The 10,379-nt window shown below is 59.8% G+C and overlaps 1 protein-coding gene across 1 annotated transcript; it reads left to right on the forward strand.

The window, feature by feature from the left end:
* Window positions 1–5,204: 5,204 nt before the first annotated feature.
* On the forward strand, window positions 5,205–10,091 carry KLHDC7A (kelch domain containing 7A). Its single transcript, XM_056508339.1, has one exon. The coding sequence runs from the start codon at window positions 5,647–5,649 to the stop codon at window positions 8,224–8,226; it is 2,580 nt and encodes an 859-aa protein (XP_056364314.1). The 5' UTR covers window positions 5,205–5,646; the 3' UTR covers window positions 8,227–10,091.
* Window positions 10,092–10,379: the final 288 nt, after the last annotated feature.

A 10,379-nucleotide genomic window follows, 5' to 3' on the forward strand; every position in this document is an offset into this window, starting at 1 on the left:
TGCTCTGTTTTTTTTTCTATACTCTCGACAGTCTCGGTCTCTTTCCGTGTCTTGGCTTCCTCAGATGATTGAATTAAAGGGAAAAAGGAAAACCTCTCCTGGGAGAAGGTCGTAATTCGTGTTTTACCTGTGCTTGGATGCCCAGCTCCGTCTTGGGGTTCCCAGTTCTGTCTTGGGGTTCCCAACTCCATCTCGGGGTTCCCAGCTCCACCTTGAGGTTCCCAGTTCTGTCTTGGGGTCCCCAGCACCATCTCGGGGTTTCCAGCTCCTTGTCAGTGTTCCCAGATCTGCCTTGGGATTCTCAGCACTGTCTTGGGGTTCCCAAATCTGTCTCAGGGTTCCCAACTCTGCCTCAGGCTTCCCAGCTCGATCTTGGGGTTCCCAGCACCATCCTGGGGTTCCCAGCACCATCTTGGGGTTCCCAGTTCCATTTTGAGGTTCCCAGCTCCATCTCGGGGTTCCCAGCTCCATCTTGGGGTTCCCAGCCCCATCTCGGGGTTCCCAGCCCCATCTTGGGGTTCCCAGCATAGTCTTGGGGTTCCCAGTACCATCTCGGGGTTCCCAGTTCCATTTTGAGGTTCCCAGCTCCATCCTGGGGTTCCCAGTTCTGTCTCGGGGTTCCCAGCTCTGTCTTGGTGTTCCCAGCTCCATCTTGGGGTTCCCAGTTCCATTTTGAGGTTCCCAGTTCCATTTTGAGGTTCCCAGCTCCATCCTGGGGTTCCCAGCTCCATCCTTGGGGCTTTGCAAGGTTTTGGAAAGGGGAGCAGAAGGACTCCGGGATTCAAGGACCACATTTTCCCTGGAAAAACCCAAGTGCAGCATTCCCACTTCCCTGAGGTGCTCCAGACCTCCCCAGGGCGAGGACCAGCCCTGCCAGGAGCCCCCGAGCCCCGGATCCCTGGGATCATCCAGAGGGATTCTGGCTGCGCTGGGAGTCGGGGCCGGGCACGGCGCTGCCTGAGGAAGGACAAGTGACAGCGGTGACACCGAGCCGGGGTCGCGGCCAGCTGTGGCCAGCTGTGGCCAGCTGTGCCATGGAAACGGGCTGGATCCGCCCATCCCACCCTGCCCAGCCCGGGGAGGCGCCAGTCCCGCGGCACGATGGCTCCGGGCAGAATCCGGGGGGTTTTGGGAGAATCCGGGGGGTTTTGGGAGAATCCGGGTGGCTTTTGGGAGAATCCGGATGGTTTTTGAAACAAAATCCAGGTGGTTTTTGGCAGAATCCGGGTGGGTTTTTGGCAAAATCCAGGCGGTTCTTGGCTGAATCCAGGTGGTTTTTTGCAAAATCCAAGTGTTTTTTTGTCAGAATCCATGTGGGTTTTGTCAGAATCCATGTGGGTTTTGTCAGAATCCAGGTGGGTTTTGCAAAAATCCAGGTGGCTTTTGGCAAAATCCGGGTGGTCTTTGGCACAAAATCCAGGTGTTTTTTGGCAGAATCCAGGTGGGTTTTGGCAAAATCCAGGCGGTTCTGGCAGAATCCAGGTGGTTTTTGAAACAAAATCCAGGTGGTTTTTGGCAGAATCCAGGTGGTTTTTTGGCAGAATCCAGGTGGTTTTTTGGCAGAATCCAGGTGGGTTTTGGCAGAATCCAGGTGGTTTTTGAAAAAAAATCCAGGTGGGTTTTGGCAGAATCCAGGTGGGTTTTGGCAGAATCCAGGTGGGTTTTGGCAGAATCCGGGTGGTTTTTGGCAGAATCCAGGTGGTTTTTGGCAGAATCCGGGTGGTTTTTGGCAGAATCCGGGTGGTTTTTGGCAGAATCCGGGTGGTTTTGGCAAAATCCAGGCGGTTTTGGCAGAATCCAGGTGGTTTTTGAAACAAAATCCAGGTGGTTTTTTGGCAGAATCCAGGAGGGTTTTTAGCAGAATCCGCGTATGTTTTGGCAGAATCCAGGTGGTTTTTTGGCAGAATCCAGGTGGGTTTTGGCAGAATCCAGCTGTTTTTTGGCAGAATCCAGGTGGGTTTTGGCAGAATCCGGGTGGTTTTGGCAGAATCCAGGTGGTTTTGCCCCGATCCTGGAGGTTTTCCAGGCTGCTTCTCCTCGTTTTGGAGCATCCAGGATGTCCCGGGGGGACAGGACCCCAAGGATGGGGCACTCACAGAACTTTTCCTCCGGGAACTCGTAATCCTGGAGGATTATCCGTGCGGCGCCTCATCTTCCCAAAGCCCCGCACGAGCACTGAGCATCATTATTACCGCGATGATTAATTATTATTAAGCAGATTTCAGCGTTCAGGAGCTGAGCGAACCCATGGCAGCTCCAGAGCTCCTTCCCATAAAAAATCCTGGAGTTTTATCCTTCGGATTGCGAGCAATTGGGATCGGGACTGGCTGGAATGTTTGGCTTCCATCCCAAAGGAACGAATCCAAGCGCCCTGATCTGCGCTTTCACTCCACGGATGAGCAGAAAATCTTGTTTTTTTCAGAGGAAGCGCCGTTTCTTCGGGAATTCTCCCTGCCTCGGTTTCCCCCCACGCTCTCCCGTGGATCCTTCTCGCCTTCCTCACGCATCGGAGCCGCTCCAGGGGCCTCATCCCGCCCTAATTAAACAACCGCCAGGATTAAACAGCCATTAGCGCTCCTCGCTTGGAAAATCGAGCATTTCCAGCCGCCGGAAGCTCCATTTAAATGCAAATGTGGCGGATTTAGCCCAGAACCGTGGAAATGAGGAGCGTTCCCGGAACCCTGGAAAAGAGGAGCGATTCCAGAGGCGGGGCTGCGCTCGGTGCCACCTCAGGATGTCCCCAGCCAGAGGCGCGGTGGGTCTGCATCCCAAATCCCTATTTGGGATGCGCTGGGAAAATCCGTTTTCCCAGGGATTCTGGTGTGGATGGATCGGCCAAAGGTTGGGACCTTCAGAGAGATGAGAGAGGGGATTTGGGAGTTTCTCCTCATTTTGGAGGAGACCTGCTGCCTGATTTCCCAAATTCCCTCCAAAACGAGGGACACAAAGGGATTCCATCCCAAAATCCCATCAAAAGGAACCATCCAGTGGCTGGGACATGAACACCGGGCTCGGTGGGCCCTCAATCCCAAATCCACCCCGATTTGGGATGCTCAGGTCTTTTCCCAGGAATTCTGGTGTGGGTGGATTGGCCAAAGGTGGGGACATCCCCAGAGCCGGCACGGACAGATGAGAGAGGGGATTTTGGAGATTCTCCTCGTTTTAAATCAGAGCTGCTGCCTGTTTTCCCAAATTCCCTCCAAAAGGAGGGACACAAAGGGATTCCATCCCACAACCCCACCAGAGGGAACCATCCACGCTGTGCTGGACCCACCTGTCCCCTCCAGGACCCCAATTTATCCCTTTTCCCCCCATTCCCGACGGTTGTTTGAGGCGCTGGCAGTGAATAATGCAGAAGGAGGCTGGAGGGGAGAGGAGCTGCTCCGGTTGTTCCATTATTGATGAGAGCTGACAGATCCGCTCCTGACAACCTTCCGAGGAGATCTGATTAGCTCGGGAAAAAAAAAAAAAAGAAAGAAAGAAAAAAAACAACCGCAGCGCCTTCACGAGGCAGCTGAAAACCCCAAAGGAGCGGCGTTATCGATGTTCCCGAGTTCCAGGGAACTTGGAAAAAAAGGTTTGAGCAGATTTGGAAGAGGTAATTACGCTCAATTAGAGTCACAAGCAGCGAGACGTCAGCGCTGCTTCTCCCGCTCCCCTCACACGGCAGGCAGGGAGAAATGGGGATTTATGCAGCGGAATCCATGGATTCTTTGGGATAGCGGCAGCCAGGGATGCTCCGGCCCCGCAGGAAAGTCAGCGGGAGCCGCGCTCGGTGCCTCCCCCTCTCCCCCCGCGGTGCCGGCTGCGTTCACGGCTCTGCCGAGCGCATGAATAATTCATCCTCCTCCTCCTCCCGCACTCCCGAGCGCCGCGATCTTTGTAGATCCAGGCGCGGGATGAAAGCCCCGGCAGGGAGCGGTGAAGGGCCCGGGAGGTCGCGGCCGCCAGACCCGCTCCCAATTAGCCGAGCCCTGAACGCGTGCCCAGACTCCACACGCGGCCCCGCTCCCTCCGCTCCGGCACTTCCCAGACGGGAGAAATTCCCCTTTTCCCAAGATTTTGGCCACACCGAGCCCTCCAAGGATGGATTTTGGGGCTCTGTCACAAATAGGATGGAGGAGAGAGGCTGGGTGGGTTTGGCTGGAGCTGTTTTGGAGCTCCAAAACCCAGATTTAATCGAAATGTCTTAATTCCCCTTTTTGCTGCATTTCCCCACACAAGGGGACAGCATCCCAGATATTCCCCTAAAGCCCTCGGTGTGTTGAGCACAGGGGACAGAACCAGCCCAGTCATTCCTGTGCTCCTTTTCCATCCTCTTCAGGGATATAAAAACATTTCTGGTGTTTAGGGCCCAGCCCCATCCCCTGCACCACGGGAATTTCAGCATCCCAGCCTGGGCAGGGGCTCAACACTCAGGGATGGCGCAGAACCTGCCCCGAGGGGGTTCAGAGGCTCCAACCCATCCCAAAATCTCGGGAAGCGGCTGCTGGGGATCGGCTGCGCTGCTGGGATGAGGTTTGGGACGTTGAGGGGCTCCCACCCCCCACTGCAGACCCCTGGCAAGGCCCGTCCCCACATCCCCACGTCACCCCCACATCCCCCGGGTTCATCCCTTGGGAAGATCCCACAGGATTGGGATGGAGCCAGCAGGGAGCGAGCTCCTGAGCGCCCACCCCCGTTTTTGCTTTTTCTTTCCCCGTTTTGGATTTTTTTTTTTTTTTTCTGCCTCTCTCGGGTGTTCCCTTGGGGAGCAGGAGCTGGGTTGGATCCCTTTGAATTCCTCTCCCTTGGCAGCGCTGGGAATCGATGCCATTCCCCAGGCTCCCGCCTTTCCCCCACCACCGTCCAAGCTTTGGGGACAAGAATTCCCTGGAATTTTTAGAATTCAGGCCAGGAGCAGATCCACCACCAGCGCCTTCCCAGGGGGAGAACGCAGCTCTGCCGTGCCTCAGTTTCCCCACGGTGACACCGATTCCTGTGGCATCCCTCAGGAATGACAACTCCCGTCCCGAATTTCTCCCTGCTTTTACTCCTCTCCTCGTGCCCGCAGCTGCAGCCGAGCTCCAGCCTCGATTTCCCCCCAGCCCAGGGATTTTCCCCCTTTCCCACCAGCTCCGAGAGACCCCACAAGCTCCGGGGCTCTTTCCCGTCAGCCCTCGTTAGGCAGCGCGCGGCAAAACAGGGCCGCCGAATTAATTAATCCCTGAATTAATTAATCACTGAATCAAGCGCTGAATTCGTCACCCGGCCGTGCGGCGGAGCAGCTGCTCGGCATCAGCCCAAAGGGCTCCGGGCCGCTGCTCCCTCCCTTTTCCGGGAGCACCGAGGGACGAGGAGACTTTCCTGGGCAGAACAACTGTTTTTTTTTTTCTTCCTCCTCCTTTTTCGTTGCGTGACCCTTTTCCAAGCGCCGCGAAGGAGAAGCAGCTCCCCGGGGATGTTTTTCTTTGCCCGAGCCTCTCTCTCTCGCGGTTTCCCTGGGCTGCACCTTTCCCTGGAGCCCGGCCCATCCCAAACATTCGCGGCTCCTCCGGAAACCTCCCGCCAGCTCTGCCCGCTCAAAGTCACCTTGTCCCAACCCGCCGCGCTCCGGCCTCTCCCGGCAAATCATTAATCGGCTCCTCGGCATTCCCGCGTGGAAAAATGCCCCAGCGGGTGCCCCCGGCCTGGCACTCGGACATGCAGCTGCCCGGGAAGCTGCTCCTGTCGGCGGCCGCGCTGCTGCTCCTGTCCCTGGCCTTCAGGTTTTACAGGAACCGCTCCCCTCCCCCGGGAAAAATCCCGCCGGGAGAGCAGCGGGAAAGCCGGGATGGGGACGGGGAAAAGCGGGATGGGGATGGGGAAAAGCGGGATGGGGATGGGGAAAAGCGGGATGGGGCTCTGAGGAGGAGAAGGGACGGTGGGGACAAATCTGGGAATGGCCTCGGGATGCGGCACGCGGCTCTCCGGGGGGAGAAGAGTTTTCCAAGGAGTGAGGAGGAGGAGGAGGAAGGAGAGGAGGTGGGTTCGGAGCTGGTGATGATTCCCAGGAAAGCCCCGCTCGGACAGACCAGGACAGGGAGGGAGGTGGGAACTAAACTGGGATGGAAGTTGGGAATTAAATCAGAAAGCGGAGCAGGGGTTGAGCTGGGGAATGATCCCGGGAGCAGGACGGGAAGCGAGCTGGGAAAAGAGCCGGGAAGCAAATCGGGAAATAATCCAGGAAGGAAGCCAGGAAGCAAATTGGTAATGGAGCCAGGAAATGAGCCGGGAAGCGAGCAGGAAAATGAGCCGGGAATCGAGCTGGGAAATAAATTGGGAATGAAGTCAGGAATGGAGCTGGGAAGTGAGCAGGGAAGCGAACCGGGAGGCAAAGTGGGAAGTGAGCTGGGAGGCAAGGCAGGAGTGGAGGTGGGAAGGGAGCCGGGAATTTCTCTGGAAAGCGAGGTGGGAAGCAAGGCAGGAGACAAGCTGGGAAGCGATCTGGGCTCCCACGGCCCCGGGGCCGAGGCCGCAGCCCGGGGCAGCCCCGCGGGGAGGGACAGGGACAGGGACAGGGACGCGGCCGCCCCGAGCTCCGGGGGCTCCCCGGGGATTTGCGATGGCCGCACTGCGGGGGATGGATGCGCCCAGAGCACGGAGCAGGACCCGGCCGGGGCCGGGAGGAGCGGCCAGGGCAGCACGGGCACAGCCCGGAGCCTCAGCGTCACCTCCAGCCTGGGGCTGCTGCTGGCGGCGGGCGAGGCGGGCTCGGACACCTCCTACTGCTTCTCCTCGGTGGCCAAGATCCAGGTGGAGGAGAATTTCATCCCGGAGCGCCGCGACAAGGACAGGGGCAGCTCGCCCGGGCCTGGCCTGCGGGGCAAAGTCTACGATTACTTCGTGCAGTCCGTCTCCGAGTCCGTGTCCAGGACGTCCCTGCCCTTCGTCCCCGCGGGGACATCCCAGAGCCGGGGCCAGGCCGAGCCGCAGGGCTCCGGAACCCAGCGGGACAATCCAGCTTTGGGAATTCCCGATCCCAACTCCTCCAGAGCTGCAGAGGAGGCCACGGAGAGACCTCCCGAGCCGCCCTCCCCCGGCCGCAGCGGCAGCACCCTCGGGATCGCGCCCCGGCTGCCCGGCGGGGCTCCAGCTGCGGCTCCTGAGCCCTCCCAAGGGTCTCCGCCCTCCCGGGTGCACCTGGGGAACTGCTCCGAGGTTCTGCGCTGGGCCAAGGCGCGGCAGCTGCGGGCCCTGCAGGACGAGGCTCTCCAGGTGATGAGCCGGCACCTGCTGCAGGTGCTGCGCTCCCCGCACATCTACGGCCACCTCAACGCGGGCGAGCGGGAGCTGCTGCTGCGGCTCCGGGGCCGCGGGAGGCCGCGCCTGGTGGTGGCCGATGTCCCCCCGGCCGAGCCCGGCCACCGCCCCGGCCGCCTCTGCTACTACGACGAGGACGAGGACGGCTGGCGCCAGCTGTGCCCGCTGCCGGCAGAGGTGGCCGGGCGGGGCTGCGCCGTGTGCCCCATGTTCAATTACCTGTTCGTGGTGCCCGGCGGGGAGGGCGCGGGCCGGGCGAGGAGCCCCTCCCGCCGCGTGCTCTGCTACGACCCCCTGCGCGACACCTGGCGCGACATCTGTCCCCTGCGCCAGGCGCGGCCGCGCTGCCGGCTGGTGGCCCTGGACGGCCACCTCTACGCCATCGGGGGCGAGTGCTTGGCCACCGTGGAGCGCTACGAGCCGCGGCGGGACCGCTGGGCGTTCGCCGCCGCCCTGCCCAGGGACACCTTCGCCGTGGCCCACGCGGCCACCGCGTGCGACGGCGACATCTACGTCACCGGGGGCACCCTGCGCTCGCTGCTGCTGCGCTACGACGCCCGCAGGGACAGCTGGGCCACCGGCCCGGCCGTCGGCGACCAGGACGGGACGGCGGAGCTGCTGAGCGCCCACGGCTTCCTGTACCGCTTCCAGCTGCGGCGCGGCGCGGGTGGCACCGATGTCGCCGTGTCGCGGTGCAGCGCCAGCGCCGGGCTGTGGTACCGCTGCGGCAGCCGCGCCCTGCCCGAGCCCGCCGCGCTGCGCGGAGCCGCCCTGGGCGGCCTCGTCCACTGCCTCGGCCGCGATTTCCACCTGCGCTTCCTCGCCGACCCCGTCTCGCCGCGATTCGGGGCCAAGGAGCTGCGGCCCTTCCCGGCGCCCCACGGCAGCCTCCTGCCCGCCGTGCTGGTGCTGCCCGAGCGGGGCGCGGAGCCCCCGAGGCTCTGAGGGGTCCCCAGGGAGCCCCCAGCTCCGGCCGTGCGATCCAAGCCCTCCACAGACCCAGCCTGTTACCATTCCCCTGATGCAGGAAAGGACCAAACCCTTGGGTTAGGCCTCTTCCCACTCCCCAGGATGCAGGAAAGGATCAAACCCTTGGATTTGGCCCCTTCCCATTCCCCAGGATCCAGGATGGATCAAACCCTTGGATTTGGCCTCTTCCCATTCCCCAGGATCCAGGAAAGGATCAAACCCTTGGATTTGGCCCCTTCCCATTCCCCAGGATCCAGGAAAGGATCAAACCCTTGGATTTGGCCCCTTCCCATTCCCCAGGATCCAGGATGGATCAAACCCTTGGATTTGGCCCCTTCCCATTCCCCAGGACGGATCAAACCCTTGGATTTGGCCCGTTCCCACTCCCCAGGATCCAGGATGGATCAAACCCTTGGATTTGGCCTCTTCCCACTCCCCAGGATCCAGGATGGATCAAACCCTTGGATTTGGCCTCTTCCCACTCCCCAGGATGCAGGAAAGGATCAAACCTTTGGATTTGGCCCCTTCCCACTCCCCAGGATCCAGGATGGATCAAACCCTTGGATTTGGCCCGTTCCCACACCCCAGGATCCAGGATGGATCAAACCCTTGGATTTGGTCCATTCCCACACCCCAGGATGGATCAAACCCTTGGATTTGGCCTCTTCCCACTCCCCAGGATCCAGGATGGATCAAACCCTTGGATTTGGCCCGTTCCCACTCCCCAGGATCCAGGATGGATCAAACCCTCGGTCGCTGCCGGAGCCGCAGCCCGGAGGCTCCAGGAAGAGCCGGGAGGGGCTGGGCGGACTCGTTTGCTCAGGGGAGTTTAAACCGGGTCGTGTTTGTTTGGGTGGCAGCAAATCCCGGATCCCCGCGGGCTCCAGCTGTCCGGGACCTGATTTAGGACCTGATTCAGACCTGGCTTAGGCTCCAGCTGCTGAACCTTGACCCGGACACGGGTGGGGTGGTTTAGGGTGGAGGTGGGGTCCCCAAAGCCTCGCTGGGACACCTCACCTGGCTCAGCCCTTTCTGGGGACGGAGTTCGGGGCTGGCCTCGTTATCTCTCATCTCCTTATCTCGTTATCTCTCCCCTCCTCCTCAGAGCTCTATTCTCCGTATTTAATCTCTGTGTAAAGCGGCGCCGGGGGTTTAGGCACAGCTGGGCCGAAATTAAAGCCAACATTCGGTGAAATGAACCCCGCGCCTCGTTTTAAGCCGAGCCTAATTGGAGGCAAGAGCGAGCTGCATGTTCGACATCGCTAATTAGGCACGGCCGGCAACTCCGGGGAGGCGAGAGCAGCAGCAGCGCTGCAGCATTCCCTTCTCCCAAATTTACCAGGAGCAGGGATCCAGCATTCCCTTCTCCCAGATTTACCAGGAGCAGGGATCCAGCATTCCCTTCTCCCAGATTCACCAGGAACAGGGATCCAGCATTCCCTTCTCCCAGATTCACCAGGAACAGGGATCCAGCATTCCCTTCTCCCAGATTTACCAGGAGCAGGGATCCAGCATTCCCTTCTCCCAGATTTAACAGGAGCAGGGATCCAGCATTCCCTTCTCCCAGATTTACCAGGAACAGCACTCCCTCATCCCCTTTTCCCAGATTTTCTCAGTTTAGACTCCCCCTCATCCCCTTTTCCCAGATTTTCCCAGCTCAGACTCTCCTCATCCCCTTTTCCCAGATTTTCCCAGCTCAGGCTCTCCATCATCCCCTTTTCCCAGATTTTCCCAGCTCAGACTCTCCCTCATCCCCTTTTCCCAGATTTTCCCAGCTCAGACTCTCCCTCACCCCCTTTTCCCAGGTTTTCCAGGAATTCCCTGCTCATCCCACAATTCCAGCGGGGCTGGGGGAAAGGAGCTGAAATTCCCCGCAGTTCCACCTCCCGCTATCCAGCCTGGCCTTGGACACTTCCAGGGATGGGGAATTCTGGATTTTTTTTGGGAATTTCGCTGCTGCTCTGGGCGGTTTAGGAGAGCCCGGCTTAACATTCTCCCAAAGCTCTTCCGGAAGAATTCCTGGCACTGCCTGGAGCCTCCGGACGAAGGGCAGGGAACCCTGGGAGGCCGCGTTAATTAATGAACCTGGGGCCACGGTAATTAATTAACCCGGGGCCGAGTTGATTAAG

This window comes from Oenanthe melanoleuca, chromosome 21 (assembly GCF_029582105.1).
Source record: "Oenanthe melanoleuca isolate GR-GAL-2019-014 chromosome 21, OMel1.0, whole genome shotgun sequence".
Lineage (NCBI taxonomy): Eukaryota > Metazoa > Chordata > Aves > Passeriformes > Muscicapidae > Oenanthe > Oenanthe melanoleuca.

Bases quoted from the DNA above. Each gene is read 5' to 3' on its own strand.
- KLHDC7A (XM_056508339.1), top strand. From the start codon at position 5,647: ATGCCCCAGCGGGTGCCCCCGGCCTGGCACTCGGACATGCAGCTGCCC.